The 24,387-nt window shown below is 37.1% G+C and overlaps 1 protein-coding gene across 1 annotated transcript in view; it reads right to left on the bottom strand.

Annotated features, from left to right (window-relative positions):
- Positions 1 to 24,387, bottom strand: part of tenm1 (teneurin transmembrane protein 1) — a 514,380-nt gene that overhangs the window by 10,119 nt on the left and 479,874 nt on the right. Inside the window, 7 exon segments of the mRNA XM_055159441.1 lie at positions 200 to 501; positions 1,732 to 1,943; positions 9,308 to 9,450; positions 13,112 to 13,356; positions 18,301 to 18,594; positions 20,931 to 21,123; positions 21,125 to 21,173. Coding sequence (XP_055015416.1) covers positions 200 to 501; positions 1,732 to 1,943; positions 9,308 to 9,450; positions 13,112 to 13,356; positions 18,301 to 18,594; positions 20,931 to 21,123; positions 21,125 to 21,173 — 1,438 coding nt within the window.

Here is a 24,387-nt window from a genome sequence, read left to right as displayed (position 1 = left end):
TGGGTCACATTTGAAAAAATCGGATCTGTGTTGTTCAGACTGTCATTAAAAGATCAGATACAGGTCACATAGAAGCCAAAAAATCGGATTTGGGTCACTTCAGGCTGCAGTCTGAACGCAGCCTTAGTTTTGTTTTTAGTTCCTTTTTTCAAACTGTAAGAAAGCACGCTACATACATACACAAAGTTGCCATATTTACCTGGCGCTGGTGCCATGGCTGAGCAGGTTGATATTCCCATTGAGGTCGTAGCTGTATCTCCACTGGGGGCGCTCATTCACAGATGCGCTCTGGAGCTGGCTGTCTGCATCATACTCGTAGGTGTAGCGCGTCACGTTACTGTCCACGCCCACTCTGATGTCGCAGGTGGTGGTGCGTCCGGCCGAATCGTACTGGATAGTCATCCAATAAGCGATGGACTTGAGGATCTCGTACTGAACCTCCACCACCTGGCCGTACGAGTTAAACACTTTGGTGTGTTTCATCAGGTGTGTGGTGATCACCTGGAAACAATGAGAAGCAACAAAATGATCAAAACATGGTGTTTGAAGCAAAGTAAATGCATTGATCATTGATTGGAGACATTATTATTGAATTGGACTAACTAAATTAAACTAAAAACAACAAAACTAGGCACACTAGGCAAGGTCTTGCCTAAGGACACAATGGCAGAACTTGGTCCGAGCGCGAATCAAACCTCAGGCCTTCGAAGTTCGAAGTGGAAGAGTAACTACTGAGCCACTGTTGTATTTATTTATTTTGATCTAAAGTTTGATATAACATAATTTATAACTATGAATACAATATACAAAACATGCAATTGGGAAAAGAATTTTAGCAGAAAAGTTGCTGCTTTTGGTGCAAATTTAATCTATTATTGAATCTGTTAATTCACAACATTTCAAACATGCTGAGAGAAATACAAAAATACATTTTAAACAAACACATAATTCAGTGATGCACCACTGTTTTTGTTCACTTTTGGCAATGAGGAGATTTTTCAGACCCTAATTAAGAAGCAACACCAGCGCTTCCACTGCAGAGCTCTTTCAGACAGGCGGCAAAGCAAAGAGGCAAATTGGACTTGCACATTTGTTGTTATATTAAAAGTAAAATATATGATTTGGGACTGTGGTTCATAGGTGGTTCTTTAACATGGATTCTACTGATTCTGGTCAAACTACTATTTTCAATTTCACAATCTTAGAAACAACATACTAAATCTGACCAATTGTAACTGCTTGCTGTTAAAATTTCTGACTCCATCTAACTTTAGTCTTGATCTGGTTGGCACTCAGACTTCTATATCTGTCTATACATACCACCCCCCGTACACATGTCGATTTTACCTTAATATACTCACTTAATATGTAAAGCAATTATATACTGTATAATTAAAATCAGTCCATATAATGTATTCATTTGTATCAGGTTCATAATCAGACTAGAAAATCGCAGCGAAATAGGCAAAAACTCAACTTTTCTCTATCCACGTATCAGAACTAAACCAGTTCTAACCAACTGAATTAAATACGTAGTTAACCTGGGCTAAACAAGGCCAAAAAGACTAAACCAGATCCAAACTTGGACTTTATTATCAAATGTTTTCCTCTCACCATACCACAAACACACACATACTTAATAATATATACTAACATATTACAGCACAGTTTATACCCCTCTATCTGATTTGAACACACCCTTTTCACCTAAAAATGCTTCTTTTGCCATACCTGGTTAAGATCGTAGAAGATGACGCTGAATTTCCCAAACTGCTCGACTCTCCCGGACACGTCCACATATCTGTATAGGTCGATGGGCAGAGGGGTCTCATTGATCACAGCCTGCATACTGGTCACTCTGAAGTTATTGTAACTGTAGTCGAATCGTGCATTCACCAAACCCTCCTCACTGAAGCGGAAAATCTGGCGACTCGTCAAAGGACCTGTCAGGAGAGGACAGAGTGGTATTAGAATAAGTAACACACATTTAAAATCAGAGCAATAAAGGAAAGGTTAGAAAAAGTATAAGATGTAGGGTGAGGGCTATGTTAAAGGTTCTATATTATGGAAAATTGACTCGTGAACATTTAAGCCATGTTATAATGCTGTTATCTCCTCAAAAATATACTTGGAGTTGTGTTTTGTTTCATTCACACGTCTGAGTAATCCTTCATTATTAGTCTGTCTACATCTCCAAAGCTCAAAATGCATGTTCCACCTTGTGATGTCATGAATTTGTAGTTTTCATGTTGTTTTCAATGGCTATTTAGTTACTTTTTACATTTTGTTTAGTAGAGATTGACAATTCCAGGACTGAAATTATTCAAATGATTCTAGTGAAAGTGTCTGGAGTTTAAAAACCCAGTGGAACAATACTGCTGCAACAAATTCTATCAGAACAAAACTACAAATAGTACTTAAATACTAGACTTTATTTTGTTTGTTGATGTAAGATTTATCTAATAAATTAGTAGCATCTTTCCAAATAAATTAAAGAAGGTATATTGTCCTGAAATGCACTTTAAGATGATTAAAGTTCCCGATTAGTTCACACAGAAAACTTTGATGGCATCTGTATTTCACACACTCAGCCTCACAGTGGGCTCTTCTGCCTCCTATATGAGCCTCACTAATTAATTCAAATCAGGGTCTAATTCACCATCATTAACAGAGACACACGCAGCGCAATCCATTCTGTGTTAACTACGCCACACCTCTATGGCATTTGACTGGTGACCTTTCACATGGGGAGATAATTTAATCTAAAGACAATATCCATGATGGGAAAGTGTGCAGCTTAATGTCAGAACATCACGTTTAACAACAACATTCATCACATCTGCAGCTGTCTATACCTCAACACACTGTGTTATATGGAAAAAGAGGTGACTATTGGGTGGAACAAATAGGAGCATATTGAAAGCACAGGGAAAGAAATATGCACACACACACACACACACGCACACACATACACACACTTACACACATGTATGCACACACAAAATACTGGTATTTCTGAAAGGGCCCATCTCATGCAAAATAACTCTTTTCACATTGTATCTTATGCACATAAACAAGCACAATTTGGGTTTTGGAACATCCATTACACAAGAGTTATGAAATCTTACTGATTTCTTGGAGGCAGTCAAAGACCAGGAACTATGAAAGGCTGACTATTGCTCCTCCCCCCGCCCGTCCTGAGAAAGCACAGGCTCCACCCTCCAAACGTGACATAGGCTGAGTAGGCCGCCCTTCCTCCGCCCATCTCAAGAAGGGAGGGGGAACCAGGCGTGCACCCTGTGTACAGCCCTGCAGCCACACAACCCATTTAGAGGTCTGATAGTGGTAGGAATAAACTTTTATTCATCATAGCGATACGGCACGTTCAGCCACATGTGTTGGACCCAGAATCAGAAGAGGACTTTGAGGTGCACGAAGCACAAGCACCGTGTCGGCATCAGCTGAACATTACTGATTGGTAAAGTATTAATAAATGCTAGTAGATAAAGTCATTATATTGTGTATACTGCAGTGTATAGCAATACACTGAGGAGGGCGGGTGCGAAGCTCTTTCTGCTATGTCAAACGCGTCACAGGTGTAGCTCACTGCATCATTGTTGTAGCAGCTTTAGTTCGTTGTCACGTGGGACGGTGGCAGAAATACACTGCAATTTATTTAAAAAAATGCTGAATCAATCTAAAAACACTTCGCGACATATACAAGGGTCACACATCACTCTTAGAAGGTAGAAAGCTCTGAAGTTGATTTTGCATGAGATGGGCCCTTGAAATCTCACAAGTATATACAATATAATATTTGGGTCTTTAATGGGAAATTAATAAAATAAGCTAATATATTTACATATTTATTAAAGGCTCCATATTACACAAATTTATTTATGTTATGTGATCCATGTTATAATATTGTTTCCTCTTCAAAAATATACCTTGAGTTTTGTTTTGTTTCATTCTTCTCTCAAATATAAAACACTCTGTTTCACCTTGTGATGTAAGGAAGTGTTACAATGTGTTTTTAAACTCCAGATACCTTCACTAGAATCATTTGGACGATTTCAGACCTGGAATTGTCAAACTCTACTGAACTAAAAAGTAAAAGGTAGCATCACAAGGTGAAACAGAGCTTTGGAAATGTAGACAGACTACAGAAAAATAAAGGGTTACTCAAATGTGTGAATGGAACAAAACACAACTCCAGGTCTGTTTATGATGAGGCAACAGCATTAAAGCAAAACAGGGACAGTGCACAATATACATTAACTTTAACAGGAGAGATGCATTGTACCAGGTTGTAGTAACAGTCCTAATTTCCACCTGTAGTCTCTGGGCAGGTTCATTGACTGATTGTATTTAATTGACCTTAGCTATCATCTATTAGCTATTCTTCCTGGAGACCTATGTAGCATGTTTTGGGTCTCCAGGAAGTTTTTGAATCAATTTTGTGTAATATAGGATCTTTAAATAATTGTAATAAGTCCTGACCTTGGACTTAAATACATACAAAACCAGCAACTAGCCTTAGATCAAGAGTGTATTTACACTTGTGTTGACTTGGTCTTGGTTTGAGCCCAGTTAAGTCCTGATGCAGACAGGCTTTGTTCTGGTGTAATCAAGGTTTAGCTCCAGGTTTACCCCCATTTTCATCCCATTTTTGAGATAGTGTTTGTGCAAGTGTGAAGGCACCCTTAATCACCAAACCAGGGTCTGGATTAAACTCAGGAGGCAGAACTAAACCAGGGTTAAAGAAATTGACACGGACGCAACTGAAAATAAATTGAAGTCTGCACCAAACTGCAAAACAAAACCCTAACCAGGACTTAACTGCCACCAAGCCAAGAGCTGAACTGCAAGAGGACTTAATTCTGCCCAGAGGCGCATTAAAGGTGCATTGTGTAACTTTTCTGGTAGGGGGAACAGTCGGTATGGTATTAAACCTTTCTATCTTCATGGAGACAAAACTAAACCAAGTTACTGGTCAGATCTGAGTGCCTGTTTTTCTAGTTTTGACGATAAAACCACCTGTAATTTAATAAATATTTGTTGTAGAGTTTAATGTCATACTGTGGAACATTCTAGGAAGAGTAATATAAAAACAAGCAGGTGACAGACCCTCAACCAAAACATTACATAGTACACCTTTAAACTAGACTAGAACAGGATCAAACCAGGTCTTCCACTAGACTCAAAAACTAGAAGCTTAACCAGGACTTAATCAAGGCTAAACCAGGATTAAAGTGGGAAAACTGAACACTAAACTTTTTAGATTGGGGGTCTGCTACCATGGAGATGCTATTGTTTTGCCTGTAATGTTCCACAGTATGGTATTAAACTTATATAAGATGCGTTTATTAAATTATGGATGTTTTTATTGCTCAAAAATACCTTTAAAAACATACATTCTTACTGTGAGTATTGTTGCCTCTTCTCACCTGTGAATTGGTGTTTGCTTGTTTCTATGGAAATGGAAAAGTTTAATGCCATACGTACAATATTGGAGCTAAAGCAATAACATCTCCATGGAGACAAATAACTGGCAGGTCCTCTACCATAAAAGTTGCACAGTGCACCTTTAATTAAGAGTAAACCAGGACTTAATCAAGACTAAACCAGGACTAAAGTGGGACTAAAGTACACCCAAAGAAAAAAACAAAGCTGGACTAGAGCAGTAAGTAAACTCCAGAGGGCTAATAGCACTTTAATCTAAATAATTGGATCTAAAGACAATATCCACAAAGGGCCGGTGCGCTCCTTCCTATCACATCACCATCCATCACCTTTGCTGCTCTACACCCCCACAGCCCTGTTTGCAGAGAGGGCTTTCTATCTAATGAAACGGCATAATGGTGCTATTGGAGATGACTTGGATTGCCGTTAAAATGACTAAACGTGGGGCTTTGTAGATGGGAGAGCGCTGGATCAGCACAGGAGCTTCTATTTTTATTTTCGAGGGGATGTTTGTTATAAACTAATGGGTAAAATCGGCACAGACTTGAGGAGAGGTGCAGGTTTTTTCGCCAGCCCCTAGGGAACACGCAGTCTGCTCGTCTCGCTCCCACAACTGTCACTTCCCTAAAGCTGTCACTGGGACTTTTTCTCCTCTCCCTCCGCTGTGCAAAACCCCAAAGTACAGCTTACTGCTCAAATAAGGAAGTTTGTTACTAGTTTTACTAAATCTGAAGAAAAAAAAAAGAAAGAAAACACACCATCTTATCCTAAGAGGTATTTTGCTTTTGGTACACTGCAAAAAACAAAATCTAGCCAAGATTAATTGAATTAAGAAAGTTTTATCAAGATTTTACATTTCACAAGTAAAATCTCTCAATGTGACAATGTGTCCCATGTGTCCCTCCTTTTCTATTTGTTACTATGTTTTTTGTCTGTTTATTTATTTATTTATTTATTGTGGGTGAAGTGTCTTGCCTAAGGACACAACGACTTTACAACTGGTGCCCCACTGTGGCATCTGATTTTCCAGCGGTCTCCCATCAAGTTCTTTGACAAGCTGGTAAGGCCACAATATGACTAATGCTAACTATGGATGTAATAGTAACTGAACTATTGTGATATTGTACCATCAAATTATACAGTAATATACAGAACAATATGGTAAAACTGAGGGAACTACATAGAACATGACCCTTTCATTTCAGTACAGACTACACAACAAAATAACTGCTATTAAGCATTTTTAAACCCCTCTTTTTATCATGATTTACACTAACTGCTTGTCAAGACATTTAAAAAGTAAAAAGGATAATTTCTACAAGTCTTTAAGCCTCTCCAAAATATTGCATATATTATTTACAATTTATTTAAATAAATTGCAAAAAATATAACCTGTATTTGGTACTTCGGTGTAAAGAATTGAAAGAATTGACTTGAAGCTCAAAACAGAGGACTTGGGCCCGACTTGGACTTGTGAGCCACTGACTTGGGACTTGGCTTGAGGTTAAAGACTTGATACTTGCAAAACAATGACTTGGTCCAATATCTGGTCACATTTTATATAAAGCTTTTCTGTCTTCACCCATGCACAAACATCCATTCACCAGCGTACACAGACACTGGGGGCGTGGTTGGTTTAGTGTCTTGCCTTAGGACACAATGGCCGATTCATCTGGGAGAGCTTTTTTTAAGTTTTACAGTGTATCCTGATTCATTCTCCATACAATTCTAAATTTCTCTGAGCCTACTCTCACCATGGTCTCGGGGGACAATTTCCACTATCTGTAACCCACTCCACAGCCACGTTTGTTCAGCTGAAATGAGATCAGTTAAAGGGAAGGTGAGACTCTATTCACGGCGAGGGCAAAGAGATAAACGCATACACGCACCCCTCCCATGAGCGTTTTAAAGATTAAGGTCATATGATCAAATCCAACCAATCACACAAATCGATTTCAAAGAAAGGTGATCTATGGACGACCCAGAATGAACTAAGGGTTATAGGCGGACCGGGGCAAATGTGTTAACAATGTTAGTATACTGCTACAGCTAAAGGCCTGTTCAAATCGTCATAACATTATTGCTAATAGTGTCATTTGTGAAGTCCAGTGTGTCTCCAGCTAATTTTCCATACAAGATGTGGAACAATTGTCACATTATTGCAGGCATAATGGACATTCTCAGGTCAAAGCCATCAACACTGAGTCGGCCTATGTTCACACATAATATGAGTAACACAGCAATTAAATTTCACATTTGCTTCAGCTTTTCCGAGACCTTGAATAAGCTGTTATAAAGATCATTTGTTCATTACTTAAACAGGCCAAGTTCACGGTTCCATGCAGAATATAGTAGCTGCTCACATGTCGGGTATCTTCTACCGTGTTTCAGTGTAGAGTTAAACAGTGTCAAAATCAGAAACATGAGCCTAAATCAAAGGTTGTGGCCAATTTACTATTATAAAAATACAAATGGTAACACATTGCTTAAATCAGTGTTTATTAACCATAGGGCTGAACTCCAACATAGGGCAGTGACCACCTTTTTGAGGGTCCCACAATCAATATAATGCATTCAATTCGAAATTGGAACCCAGATTACTTTGTACAGGGAAAAAAAAAAAAAAAAAAAAAAAACTGGGCCCAGAGATCACAAAGGTTAAGAACCCTTGGGTTAAGATACACAACTTTATTATTGTCAAGTTTTTTGATATAAGACAAAATTGGTGCATCTTTTAGATAAAAAATACTAAACCAAATTACTACATTATAATAATTCAGACAGATCAGAAACAAAACATGTAATTTTACTTGAAAGCTCATACATTTTGTGTTAATAACTGTTTAAGTTGCAGAGGCCTTTAATGTTGACATCTCCATATACAAACGAATGCTATGCATTGTATTGTTGCCTTTTTATAAAGAACAATACAAGCACGAAGAAATGGTCAAGAAGTAAAAATGCTTGCAGAGGTCTATGCACATAAATGATCTTTTGATATATCGTAGTAAGCTAGCATAACCTGACATTAGAAAGCAGAAGAAGCAAAGGTTTCAGAGGACCCCGGGAGCTACACAATAACAATATAGCCCAATAACTGAACTATATTGAGATTTGGGAATAGAAAACTCCTATGTAAATACAAAACATGGTGTAAAATATGCACGCCCCCATCACCACAGTCACATTCATATGTGGTTGTTTACTTTGATCCGACTCTGGTGGCAGAGGAGGAGAGGAGCTGTGCACAGGAGGTGGTCTGGAGTTTACTGCTGTGGTAGACCACACACACTCTGAGAGCTCAGCCTCTTCACACTCCTAACTGACGCCAGACGGGTAGACATCAAATAACATCTGCATGCTCAAAACACGACAACTGAGGGGAGCAAAGTGGTGAAAGACTGTGCAAGATTTTAGACTTTCTGTGTAATAAGTGGAGTTTCAAAGACCCACACGACCCACGCTACTTCTGATCTAGGTTATAATGTCATTTCCTTATCACAAACATACATTCATTTCATTCTTAACAAAAGGTAAAATGTCAACTTGAAAACTATGGTCTAAATTAAATAGAAAATCTAAAGGACCTTTAAAGGAGCACTATGTAACTTTTCTGGTGGAGGGATGTTTCACAGTATGCCATTATACTTACAGTGTCTATTACAAGGGAGACAAGCAAGAGGTGCCACCGGGCCAAGTAACAGGTTAGCACTGTGCTGAGACAACCCAGATCACCATATGTTGTTCAGGGTATTTTGGAGATAAAAAGTGCAGTACCTCCCCATAAACACGCACATGTACCAGTGTGTTTGTATTGCAGTACCTCCCCTTTTAATACACGTACCTGTCTGTCTGTAGCGTATGGAGCTGATGAAGCCATTATGTGTCAGGTGAATCGTCTTAATTGTTCCTGAAGCTTCGTCATAAGTGAAAGTCGCCAAAGAGGAATCGTACACCACTTCTGACAACCGCGCTGCCGCCGTGTACCTGCAAAAGACAGGGAAATACATAAAACTATAAGTAAAGTAAAAATCATATCATATTATATTTTACGCATTTGTATTTTACTATAACAATTTAGTAGCAGCAAAAGATAAACTCATGCATCTGTTTGTTTTAACTTTTCTGGTAGATGGTCTGCTTGTGTTAAATAAACCTTTTTATCACAATGGAGTCACTGGTCATATCTATGTAGAAGCAAGCCTGCAGATAGTAAGAAGTCATGTTTTTCAAGGTATTTTTGAGCTATAAAACACCTGAAATAGGATACATGCAATGCAAGTAAGTTTAATGCCATATTGTGGAACATCCCATGCAAAAAAAAAAAAAAAAAAAAGTTGCAGTTACATAGTGCACTTTTAATTTTGAGAAACATTATTAATGAAGTTTAGGTCTAGGCCTTCAACTACATTTTTTATTTATAAGATTTAGGCAAACTTTTGTGTTTTTTTTTAACCTAACCCTAACCCTAACCCAACAAAATATTCTGTTCTATCAACAGTAAACTGCTGTCAATAATGAATTTTGCTTATGGTTCATTGAAAATGTGGGTCTGGCAAGGCAAGTTTATAGAGCATACTTCAAAGTGCTTCACATAATAAGCAAGACATTAAAATCACAACGTAAATAATGATTATGAAATTAACATTAAAAGAGAAGAGCCCCTTTATTCATCCCTTCTTTTCATTTTTAATTTGAGCCATCACTTTAGGTCGGCAAGTATAACACACTGACACATGACATGACATTACTCAACAAAATTACCACTGCTTGCTTGGTCCCGTTTTGTTGTCACACATTTCCATATTTCATCAAAATTAGCTCGGCTAGCGCTGCAGCAGTTATGGTGTTTCATATGGAGAAAATGGGCCCATTCATTATAATGTCCCCACTGGAGCCAATAAGGGTGAAAAATGCTTAAATGCTTTACTGTCTTTGGCTGTATCTGTCCTGTAGCTCTCGTCAAAAATCTAAGTGAAATCGCAGCGGTGTGAGCAGTGTCATTACTAAAACGCTGACCTTTTAATCAGGATCCTCATTAGGCCAATCACAGTCATTTGTAAGGACAGCTGGATGTGTGTGTAGCTCTTTGTCACTTCAACAAATGTAAAAGAGATATGAATATTCACAGATTATAGTGTTTAATTACAGCAGCTTCATCAACCAATCAGGATCATTTTATTCTCAAGCAGTGGGGGCAAGATGTCTCTGAGCAAATGACAAAATTGGGTTGTACTCAGTTATATTTATGAATTAACTTTAAATATAATTGTTCTTTTTGGAGTACTTTTCAGACACTATACTTTAAAGGTTCTACATAAAGCAAAATTGACTCATGTGAGCTTTAAGTCATGTTATAATGTTGTTACCTCCTCATAAACATACCCTAAACATATCTGTCTACATCTCCAAAGTTCAAAATGCTCTGTTCCAACTAGTGATGTCATGTCGTGCTAGTTTTCAAGTTAAGTTTTTACCTTTTGTTCAGTAGACATTTGCAATTCTAGTTTTGAAATCAAATGATACTAGTGAAGGTGCATGGACTTTAAAAACAGAGTGAAGCACTTTCTGTATGACACATGACATCACGAGGTAGAACACAGTATTTTCTGTTTGAGAGAAGAACTCAAATATGCAGGATATGTGTGTTAAACATGTGTGAATGAAACAAAACACAACTCCAGATCTGTTTTTGATAAGGGAACAACATCATAACAGGAAATAGCATTATATATGCCCTTTACTAGAGTAATATATTTTTCAATAGTAATAGTAATCTTAGATGAGGTAAAGGTTTGGTTACTGTTCCCAATGTGAGTTCTGACTTAGCTTTATATTGACAATATTAAATTATTTCAATATTTAATCTTATCCTTCAGATATATTCTACTTTTTTTTATTTTGAGAACACTTACATGAGAAGTAGTTGACCCATGTGTTTTTTTTTTCTTTTCTTAACTCTTTCTTGAGTAATTACTACAATATTACTATAATAAGGTGTACTGCATAACTTTTCTGGTGGGTTCACAACCTGCTCGTCTTCATCAAGATGTTATTGCTTTGTCTTGAAAGTTCCACAGTATTACACTTGTCTATATCCATGGAGACAAGCAAATGACACTACTAGGGAAAGTTACAGGCTAGATCTGTGGAGAGGCAACACATGCTCATAGTAAGAATACATGTTTTTCAATGTATTTTTGAGCGCGCACACACACACATCCACACCCACACCCACACCCTCCCCACACGCATGCACACACATATACACACACACACACATCCACCCACGCTCCCCACACCCTCCCACACGCACGCACAAACACATATACACACATATACACACACACACACATCCACCCACGCTCCCCACACACCCTCCCCACACGCACGCACAAACACACACACACACACAATTGTATAAATGCAAGATACATAAGTCTAATGCCATACTGTGAACCAGTTAAGGCAAAGCAACAACACTGGCATGGAAACAAACTGATAACAGACCCTATACCAGAAAAAATTACACAGAGCAGCTTTAACATTGATTTGATGCAGTGGCTCCCTTGACAACCCACCTATGCAAATGGAAACTAGTGTTAGCGCTCCACATTGATCTGTATATGGGTAAAGGGCCAGTGTGTGAAACAGTGATTTACACGTAAACCAATGGAAACATGGTGGTCTATGGCTACTTTCCATTGTGACAGTGTCACAACTCCACCTCTTTGTTGGTAACTAAGGGAACAAAGTGAGTGGTACAAACCCATTATGAATCCTACATAAGTCCCAGTGACTCAGTGGATGGAGCATTTGACCACCAACACAAAGGTCAGCAGTGTGATCCCAGCACCGACCAGCGGGGGTGTGGAAAAATATCTAACTAAACTACACGGTGGGAGTATTTTTTTGTATCTTTTAGTAAATTATTTTGTGACAGTGCTATACAAGGACATATTCGCTGTTTTGATTAAAATGGTGTTTGACATCATCTTTTCACAATTAGTGCTTTAACAAAGAAATATTGTCATCAAAAAAGAAAACAAGAAAAGAAAAAAGCTATTGCATTTCCGTTGGAGGGGTTAGTATGAACAACGTGAATGATGAATTTAAAAGTCCAATACTGTAGAAGCCTGTAAAAAGGAGTATACAGCTTTTTTTTTTTTTTTTTTTTTTTTTTAAAGCTATAGAGCTCTGGAATGATCCATGCATTCAATTTTGTTTGTTTTATATTTTGTTGTAAATTTATATGATCCAGACGGGGTTGTAGTCCATTCCCTTATGCTTCAAATATACTACTACAACTACTACTATAGTATATATATCATGTGCAATATATTGATTATTGCATGTATTGATATAGTATTGTGAGCCATATGTCACTTATCATATCGAATCATAAGGGACTCTGACCAATATATACCGTGTCCCTGCGTGTTGTTTCAGTGGGGAAAAAAGGCAAAGATTTTCAGCTACAAAAATCTCTAACCACCACAGAGAAGTATGGAGGTTTAATAAATAAATCCCAAAATGTATTATTATTTACCACAGTGATAACAGGTCAGCTCATGTATCAGAGATGTTTGGTACCCTTACATTTGATCAAAAATTAATATAAAACCCATGAAACAGTTCTCCTCCACACCTGTAGATGACGCTGCGCCCCGTTCCCAGATACTGTGTCCGGAGGAGTCGTCCGTCCAGCGTGTAATCCTGGAGGAAGGAGGCCTGGCTGTCCGGTGGGGTGTAGATGTTTCGGTAGTACCCCACAGAGAGGAGCGACTGCAGGCTGTGTCTCACCATACTGGGCATGGTCACCGCCACCAGCCGGTCCGTCTGGTCGTACTCAAACACATATCTGCGCTGGCTATGGAGCAGCAGCATGATGGACTGAAAGAGAAGACACAACAGAGACAAGAGGTAGGAATTAGATTGGATGTCTTTATTGCCTGTAAAAGGTCTTATATTACACTATTGTTTGATCTATTATAATCTGTTATCATCAAAAACATACCTGGAGTGTTTTGTTTCATTCACACGTTTAACACATAAATCCTGCATATTTAGCATGAGTTCTTCTCTCAGACCGAAACACTCTGTTCCACCTTGTGATGTCATGTGGTAATACAGGAAGTGCGCCATTGTGTTTTAAACCGTCATACACCTTCACTAGAATCATTGGGACAATTTCAGCAGGCATTCCCTATCTCTTCTGAAGTAAAGGTAAAGGGTTGCTTAAACTGAACACGATCACTATATGACATCACAAGGTGCAACAGAGCATTTTGAGCTGAAGTAAGACTAATAAAGGATTAATCAAACATAATAAAGGATTAATCAAACATGTGATTGAAACAAAACACAACTCCAGGTATGTTTTTGAGGAGGTAACAGCATTAAGCAGAACTTAAATCTGAAGTAAATTTTGTGTAATATAGGACCTTTAAAAAAAAAATTACAAAAAAAAAAATCTTGATGTTTGAGTGCCTATTTCTGCCTATTGTTGTTCTCGAACTGTGGGTGTTAATACTGGAATTTCAGCATTGTGGGATAAATAAAGGTTATATTATCTCAAGCAAATGTTTAATAATAATAATAATAATAATAATAATATGCAAAAATAATTTATTAAAAATACAAGGAGAAATACAAGTTGAACCATTTGTTTTAGTAACTGATGAAACAACCTATTTGAGAAAGGTGTTGTTTGTTTACTACTACTTCTACCTCTACTATTACTACTTCTACTTTTACTACTTCAACTTCTACTACTACTACTTCTATTTCTACTTCTGCTACTACTACTACTACTACTTCTATTACTTCTACTACTCCTCCTACTACTACTTCCACTACTTCTGTTTCTACTTCTACTACTACTACTTGTACTTCTACTACTACTACTTGTACTTCTACTACTACTACTACTATTATATACTACATCATTTCATACTTGGTCATGCTACTCATAGTACAGTATCCAGAACTTTCCCCAGTACACTGAGTTCCTGCTACCAATAAAAACATGAAGTTGTGTGCAGTAAATAGCAGAATAAAACAACATTATAAAATCCGTGAGTGTAAATATTAATAATTCAGACCCTATATGTCTAGACTGGTCTTTGCTTCTTTCTATGTCGTTTAATTAAAAATTGCAGGTGATGTGTCTGATCGCTGAAGGAAAGTCTGTCTTCTTCTTACCTTTGAAAAAACTATGAACTTGAATGTAGTTTCAGACCTAATGAAAATGTTCCATTAAACTGTGATCACATTGTCTCTCCAGCAGCTCTCCATATGCTTTATTATAACTGCATTAATAATACATTATAAATTCATTTGAATATTCTTGGCCTGTAATCTAATATACTTCATTAATACATATTCAGTCCATATTTTAATTAAAAGCGGAAATTGTAAGGGGCATTCTCATTAGCTTACCACTTCCATATTTCAGGACTGAAAGTGCAGTGGATCATTTCTCTTTCAGATCTTGTGCAAGAAGTCTGTGGTTTTCTTGAAAATGTAATACAAATCTATAGTTAAAACTTCAAACCCGTACCTGGAGTATGCGATGAAGTTAAAACATCAGTGCATACTCCAGGTACAGTTAAGACGGTAGGATCATATTGCAGTGGAAAAGGTCAGTAAAAGTAAATTATTATACTACTACTACTACTACTACTACTACTACTACTACTACTACTACTACTACTACTACTACTACTACTACTACTACTACTACTACTGCACAGGACCTGGAGAATGTGATTTAAGCCTGTTTTGACTACACCCATAAATGGTGCACTATTACTAGTACTACTACTACTACTACTACTACTACTACTACTACTACTACTACTACTACAAATTAATCTCTGTAGACAAAAATGTCCTCATCTGAAGCGTTAGTATTCATCTGATTCAATTATAATGATCTAAACAAGACTTTGAATATGTGTTTTACCTACAAAAGGTGCAGATGTTTTTAACAACAGATTTAATAGCTTCATATTGTATTGTCATTACTTAATAATCTGTTATGTACAGTACTTATAGAGTTAGTAGCAGCAGCAAAGATGAAGTGTGTTACTTTTGCTTTCAGATAACTTCTAAGTATGTGTGAACATGAGAGATCTGGGCTAAACCACACACATGTGTTAGGTTCAGGGTTTGTACACAGTCTGATCACCTGTTTTATTGTAAATTGTGTATAAGGGTTAGGTTTAGTGTTTGTTTTTGTTTTTAAATGTGCTACAGATTAATTTCACTTGACTTAAAGGTGCATTATGTAACTTTTCTAGTGGAGGGTCTGTCACCTACTTGTGTCCATGGAGTTGTTATTGCTTTGACTAAAATGCTACATTGTAGAGACTAAACCAACCAACTAAGTAACTATAAGCTACATTAACGGTCAGATCTGTGGAGAGGCAATCCTTTTCACACAGAAGATTACTGTATTTTTGACCAATAGAAACACCCACAATGAATAAATGCTGGATAAATGTGTTTAATGTCATACCATGGAACATTCCAGACAAAGCAATAACATCTCCATGGAGACAAGCAGGTGACAAATACTCCACCAGAAAAGTTGGTCATATGATACATATAAGTACATATGATAGGTTGTCATGTTTTTCAAATTTTGATTTTATTTGGTGGGATAGTACATGTGGTAAATATTGATCACTGTTTTACATCAGTTAAGTGGCAGTTTGTGGGAAAAAAATATGAAGAAAATTAGAAAAGTGCAGGAACTGGTGCTGAATACATCTCCAAAATACAAGGACAATTTATGCACAAGAAAGCAATTTTCTAGTAGTTTAAAGGCGCACTGTGTAACTTTCTGGGTTACAGTATGATATTAAACTTATTTATTTCCATGGAGACAAGCAACAACCAATTTACAGGTCCAATTTGTGGAGAGATGGCCCTGCTTACATAGAATACACTACATATTTTTCAAGGTATTGTTTTATTTAAAAAAAGAAACACCATTAATTAAATAATAAGCAGGACCTTTAATACCATACTGTGGTTCATGCAAGGAAAACATTCTTCCAAGCATATCTTCATAGACACAACTAGGAGCTGGACTCTTACCAAAAAAGTTCCATAGTGCACCTTTAAACCTCAACAAAATAAAGGTGTTGTCATTTATTTGTAACCATCAATCATAACTATTGAACAGTTTAGACAAATTGTGGCCCCTGTCATATCTGAAAATAGTTTTAGGCATGCTTTGTTTTATTGATAATAACAATAAATTATCTTTATTAGATCCACCATTCAATGCTACTGGTACAAGCTGTCCTGAGCAGTGGGCATCTTGTGCATCTTCCTGCAGGGTGTTTTGAATGACTAAAGCAGCATCTATTGCCCTTATGTATAAAGAGTAGTTAGTCAAAGCTAAGTACAAACATGACCCACAAAGTCATTACATTAGTCATTGTTGTCTTAATAAGCCTAAATATAATAGTGGTTTCTGACACATACACGGTAAAAGAAACCCCCTCTATTTTAAGGTTTAGATTCTTTAATAAAATTAAAAGCAGTAAGCCTATTCTAGTCAGTCACTGTGAAGTCATTGCTGTTACAACGGAATACTTTTATGACGGTGGTTAGCCATAAGTATCTATATATAAACATAGAATGACATACATAATCTATTGTGGTTTACAGAGAGGCAAGATGTGCAAAAAATATTGACTCCTGTTTAGCAGTTCAGACATTTTACATCTCTGCTTGGATTGTCTCAGCTCTCTTTGTTGCTTAGAAACAACAGCCAGTGAAATGAAGCTGAAAGGGATTGTTGGTAATAACCTTAGACAATGTGATATCTGATGCACACTTTGTGAAGGGACAGAAGCTGAGTGGAGTTTGGTGCATTGCTACATAGTTAGAACATACCACTTCACTGTAGTCCCAAATTGAGAGATAGGGCAAATACAAATGGGATAATTAAGAATATCATAAATGTTGACATTGTTTTGATGTGTTTTATTTATTCATTTTGTATAGATGGAGGTTCAATAGATAGGTATGCCCATAGAATGAAAAGAAGTGGATTAAAAGAGTGTGTCCCTCAGTTTTGGCTCAAGTCAAATGAAACTCATGAGGCTAGCAATTATAAGAGCAAATTTGGAGCCGAATTCCATATTAGGAATTGTGAAATAAAAACACCAGGATCATATAGCGCGGGTTAATATGACAATTTAAAGACCAAAAGAACAAGGCTCACTACAGCAGTTACAGAGGAAGGGGTGACAGTTTTTCAGTGTCAAGTCAATTGGAGTCGATGGAGCCGGAAGCGCATCCATGCTCACTTCCTATTTTGATTGATTGATTGCATTTATATAGCACCTTTCAAGATACCCAAAGAGCTTTACAGTTCATTATTCAGTCACTCCACACTCAGTGGTGGTAAGCTACTACTGTAGCTTGTACTGTACTTGGAATGCGGCAGCTAGTATGCATTTATATTTGCAGTCTATCAGTATGTCCCTATATAACTTTTTGTGTTGGGATTATTGTGAAAAGATGAGACTTTATGAAAGCAAACTATTTGGATAATAAAAATAACATTAATGCGTGGGAGTAAAGATGGAATCAACTGTTATGAATCATATTTTTAGTTAACACGATTGATTACATTGTGCACTCAGCTACTCATTGAAGCTTTCCACTCATTTCCAAACACTACGTTTATTACTTGTTTTGACTGTCCTGTCCTTGTTTTAGTGTTACAAATTATTTGTGTTATAGTGAAAAACACTAAATAAAAATGTATTATAAATTATTATTATTAACTCTTATTTATAATTATTAACTTACCCTGTCTGCATAGGTGTAGGTCCAGATCTTGCCGTTGACCCAGGCCCTGGAGACCACCCTGTCACTCTCGTAGTCCAGCCTCTCGGACCACTCCCCTCTGTGGATGGAGGACAGCAGCCCTCCCGCAGTGTAGGTGATGTTAACTTCTGTGTACTTGCTGCTAGGTGACCACACCACCGGACGCCCAAACACATCATATTGAATGTGGAGTGTGAACTTCCTGTGATCATCATAGATTTTACCAACTCTGGTGCTCTGGTCAAAGTCTATTGACAGGAGATTCCGGTTGTGCGCCTGAAATTGGAAAAAAAAAAAAAGGAAAATTGAAAAAAAATAATGTACTAAAGGTGCACTATACAACTTTTCACCTGCATGTTTATATGGATATGTTCCATAGTATGACATTAAACAGCTCTACCTTACATTTATTCAATTAGAGATGGCTTTATTGCTCAAAAGTACCAAGAAAAACAGGTTTTTGGACTCTCTACAGATCTCTCATGTAAGTTAGTCTGTTTGGTCTTGATGAATATAGAAGGTTTAATGCCATACTGTGGAACATGCCAGGAAAAACAATAACATCTCTATGGAAACAAGAAAGTAACAGAAGAAAACTTTTTAATTTTCTGCTTTGTTAAACATGACATAAATATCTAAATAAGGACAGATACATGCAAATCTGAATTAAGTGGCATGTCAGACAGAAGCACAGATTTCATTAGCTGGGGTAAATTAATTGTGGCATTTCGAGCAAACCCGAGCTTGCATAATAACAATGAATTGAAAAGAGAAGCAGTGCATAGTGGCATTGCTAATTAATTAGAGCACATCAGATAAAATGTCCTTTTCCATATGAAGCATTCTGTCTGCGTCGAGACAAAGCACAGAAAACAGACAGCACATTTCACTTAGAGAGTTAATGGTGGAAAGTACAGCCACACGCACTTGAGTCATTTCACCTCTAACTCCGTGGCTGTGGCTACATGCATACTCCACATCAGATCATTACGAGGTTTTGAACTGATAAGAAATAGTGGGAGAATTTAATTTTGTCACTTAATGGTGCACTGAGTAACTTTTCAGTTAGGAATGTCTGTCACCTTCGTGTTTCTGTGGATAGGTCATTGCTCTGGTTAGAATGTACCACAATTTGACGTTAAACAGCTTTACCTTGCATTTACTCAACTTTGCTCAAAAATATATAGGAAAAACATGCATTCTCTGAGCGGGGTTGCCTCTCCACAGACCTGACCTGTAACTTGGTCTGGTTTGGTCTCCATGAAGATACAAAGGCCATAATGTGAATCATTCCAAACAAAGCAATAACATCTCCATGGAGAAAAGCATCGGAAGGACCCTCCACCAGAAAAATTACACAGTGCACCTTTAACTACAAGTACAGATCCCAGAGAGTTATATAGTTTCCCTCCAACTGAAATTATTGCATCATACTTCTATAATGCTGGGAACACAAAATGGAACACTTGTGCGTATAACCTGTTCAGACTTACAATTGTAATTTGTGTACTCAATAGATTTTTGATTATATAATTTATTATGATTATATTATTTTCTTATTTTTTTAACTTTTCTTCATTTAAAAATAAATTGCCCGCCAATTTTAATTTAAAGGTTCATTTTTTACCAGTTACAGCTTGAACTAGGAAATGAATAAACATACATAAATAAAACCAGACTTCTGTGACATGTGACTCAAACTGTTGTCCTTGAAGTAATTTTAACTACAGAGTACACAGCGTCTGCAAACCTTTAGTAGTTTTGTTTGTTGTACAGCATTAGCCAAAGGGAGGAGGCACTGTCTTTGTTGAGGCAGAACAAACTCAACTGACATTTCTTTGTGTATGATCTGGCGTGTGCAAAGGGCGCGTTTCACAGTTTATGCCTAAATGGGGCTGATATGAGAGGGGCCGAGTGAGATGACCCCAAATCAATACAGGAATTAATTGGACATGCTGCTTCACCTACAATGAAGCTTTTTGACAGTCTATGTGTATTAATATGTGAAGGTTATGTTGTGTGGTAGAAATGCTAAGTGCAGACAAAAGGACAGATACGATAGACAAGATAATTGACATTGAGAAATGAATTACGAAAATAAGAACAGATGGAGAATGTGTGTGTGTTTAATATAGCCACCAGTAATTTCAGAAATATTACTTACAAAGCAGGTAAACATCTGTATTATTTTGAGACTCAGCATTGCACTTGATTTGCAACATTACAGGGACAATATATGTATGAAATAAATATGTTTTTAGGTGGAGAGTCCGAAAAAAAATGTTTTTCTCCATGGAGATGTTATATTTTTTTCCAAGAATGTTCAACAATATGCCATAAAATTTTGCAATCTATGAAAACAAGCTGTAACAACAAGTATTTTCTGGCAACAAATGGCACAAATTGGCTCAAAATCATTTCTTCATGGTAAGATTGTGTTAAAAATCTAACAAAAAAAGTCATATTAAAATTGAACTTGAGTAGCAGCACAGACATAACAGTGCCTCATGTTAAAGTCAAACCTGAAAGGAATGTTGATTTGCTGAAAGGTATCAATTGTGGCTTATTGACAGCTTATTGACTGTGGAGATGCTGTTATTAGAGTATTTTACCCTGAGCCTGCGTTCGTAGGTGGTGTAGTTGGACTTGCTCTGCTCCTTCCTCTGCCTCCACTCGATCAGGCTGGGGGCGTGGTCTCCGGGCAGACTGATGTTACAGCGGCTGGCGATGGGGCTGACTCCGCCCCCTGACGACCCCGGGAGGAGGGGCTCTGTGCTCAGGGTCAGCTCCATCCCATTGGCCAGAAACCAGGAAGGACCCATCTGCACTCACTCGGTACGAGCTCTGGGCATGGTCTGCAAAAGACAAAAGGAGGTGTCAAAATCTATGTAGATATACTTGTGAAAGAGAGAGGGCAGTGGAGGACAGAGGAGGGGCTGAGAAAGAGTGAAATGTGAGTCTGAGTTTGTGGGTTTGTGACACTTTTTATATTATTTGATACTCTTGACAAATCAGCTGTATTTATTGCTTTTTCTACACATTTTTGTACAAATACAAATTGTTAAAAGCCCTTCTGGGGACTGATGGTGCAAATTATCCTAAATTATAAACACTGATACTTGCAGCAGATTACTTCATTGTTAATCTGTTTGTTATATTTTTTAGTATTTAAATAAAACAGGTAGCTGTGACTATGGACAATTTATGAGTTGCTAGACTTTAAAATAAGTTAATCGGGGTTTTTGGGGGACTGATAACAATATAAAAACAATATAACATGGCTATAAGCAACAAAACAAAGCTAGTTTTGATATAATACAACATTGTTTTGATACAATATAACATTATATAACATATATACTTTCTCTATTCTATTGCTCAATGTCAAACTACAACAAATATTATAGAGCACTATATTGCTACTACAATGCAATCGCTATAGTCTCTAACTATGTCTATAATACCTCTGCAAATCCTATTATTACACATATAATACTGAATTGATTTGTCCTCTATTGCTAGAAGTTATACCACAGCCCACATCCTCATCTCGCAAATGTTTGTCAAACAGAACCACAGAACTTGGCCAAAAAGGTTTTATTATTATTATTTTTTACTACATGAACACGTAAAAAAAACCCCCAAAAAACCCTACATTCTCCCTAAAACTGTACAAGTGTTTTGGTAAATGCATCCAAGTTTGACAGTATGCAAATCGACTGTGTAGTTACAAACATGACCACAAATGCACTCTGGGGGGATGCAGAAAATGTGTGAAAAAACACATCAGTCACTGTCTGTGAGCAAACAACCTTGAGAAAAATCAATGTGAAACAGCAGCCAGCTCAACGCAGCCAACAAGACCACTTTCTACTTTTGTCTGAGCCCAATCCTTCAAGCTATATGTTGTGCTAAGTGCATTCTATTCATTATTCTCACCTTTGCGTCTAATGGACAATCGCAGACACAGAGACAGACACAGTGACAGGCACAGAGGAAAGAAGGACGTGGGTTGATCATGAAGCTGCTCTCACAAGAGTCAATTTTCATATACGTAGGACCTTTGAAGGGCACATATTTTATTTTCCTAATCATGGACAAATCTATCGATGATTTCAGCCCTGGAATTGCCAATCTCCATTGGACTAAATGCAAAAGGAGCATTTTGAGTTTTGGAGAGGTAGAAAGCCTAATAAACCAGGAAACCAGAATGCGTGAATGAAACAGAACATCTCTCCAAATATATTTTTGATGAGTCAACAAAATGATAACATGGCTTAAAGCTCACAAGAGTCAATTTTGCATAATATAGGACCATTAAGAATTCTAGTAACACTGGTTGTTTTGGTGCCTGAATGTAAACCACAAATTGTACAATACCCCTCAGAGATGTACATTATGTGGTTGTATTGTGTAGCATGACCACCAAAGATTGGATAGCCAACACTATCAGTCAAAAGTTTGGACACATTTTTTCTTCTCTTCTTTATTTCCATTATTATTTCCATTATAGATTGTCACTGAAGGCAACACAACTATGAATTGGCACATATGGAATGCTGTAAACAAAAAATGAACTCAAAATAACTTGTTCCAAACTTTCGGATATTAGCTTTTGAAAATAGCCACCATTTGCTTTTATCACTGCTTTTCACAGTTGGCATTCCTTGACCCTGACATGGCACGCCTTCACTTGAAAATCATTCCAGGTTACTTTATTGTAAAGCTCATTGAGAGAAGGCCAAGGGTCTGCAGAGCTGTCAGCAAATCAAAGCATGGCTGCTTTTTAAGAATTTGAATAAAAAATGTAAACATATTTAGTTGAGTTATTATTATTTTTTTCTTTACTACATAATTCCACATGTCTTGCATGTTATACTGTATTTGATGTCTTGAATGAGAAAGTGTGTCCTAACTTTTCACCGATAGTGTATGGTTTATTAATCAAACACTTTTGAAAATCAGTATTGACTTATTTTGTGTGGCCTTATCCCTTATGTGGTGATATTATGCATGTTCAATTTCAGTGTATTTATTTGTCATAGGTACTTTTCCATAATTATATTTATTCATCAAATATTGGAACTGGCACAAAGCACAACAAAAGTTAAAGTTAAAAGTTTAAGTAAAGTAAAGTTACAGGATATCAGGTGATGTCCAGATGGTCATCACAACATTCTACAAGCCAGAAATATTAAGAGGTGCATTGCGCAACTTTTCTGGTGGGTCCACTACCTTCTTGTCTCCATTAAGATGTTATAGCTTTGCCTGGAATGTCCTACGATATGACATTAAACATTATGCTGGTACATCTAGTATTTATTTGTTACAAAAAATGAATTAAAAAATAAAAGAATTCCTTCTGTGAAAATGGGCAACTCTCCACAGATCTGAATTGCAGTGTAGCATAGTGCTCTTACCTGTTTGTCTCCATTGTGATAAATAGGTTGAATCTATACTCTGAAACATTCTAGACAAAAAATAACATTTCCATGGAGACAAACAGGTGTAACTAGAAATGTTACACAGTGTACCTTTAATACAGATTTTGTTGCATGCATTCTCTTCATTATTTTCTTCAGATGCAGAGACAGGAAGGACGTGGGTTGATTATGACAGCTGTTCTTTCACACCCTTAAAAAGCTTTAGAAACTTCCACCCAGCATTACAGACATAATCTATATTTGTCTCATTGTCTCTTAATGATGTTTAATGGAATCCAATTTTCATTCATAAGACTTATTGCATGTAGTCGTCAAGCTTTTTCTTCAGCTAATGTGAGTATTTGGTATTGATGGCTCACAGGCACTAAACAGCAGTCGAGATTTGCAGGGCAGATTATGGGGTAGTAATGAGGAGGCATAAAATTATCATAAATATAACAACTTACTTACCATTTACTTATTATAAGTGCAAATTATATAATGGGGTCCCAGATTATGTTATAAGAGGTGTAGTGCAGATGATTCCAGGTGGAGGTTCTGCCATCTGCTTGATTCCACGGAGATATCATTGCTTTGCCAGGAATATTTCACTGTATAGCATTAAATTTCTATATTATGAAAGCCC

This window comes from Boleophthalmus pectinirostris, unplaced genomic scaffold, assembly GCF_026225935.1.
Source record: "Boleophthalmus pectinirostris isolate CB_2022bp ecotype Guang Dong unplaced genomic scaffold, ASM2622593v1 HiC_scaffold_23, whole genome shotgun sequence".
Classification (NCBI taxonomy): Eukaryota; Metazoa; Chordata; class Actinopteri; order Gobiiformes; family Gobiidae; genus Boleophthalmus; species Boleophthalmus pectinirostris.
This window is presented reverse-complemented; position numbering and strand designations above follow the sequence as displayed.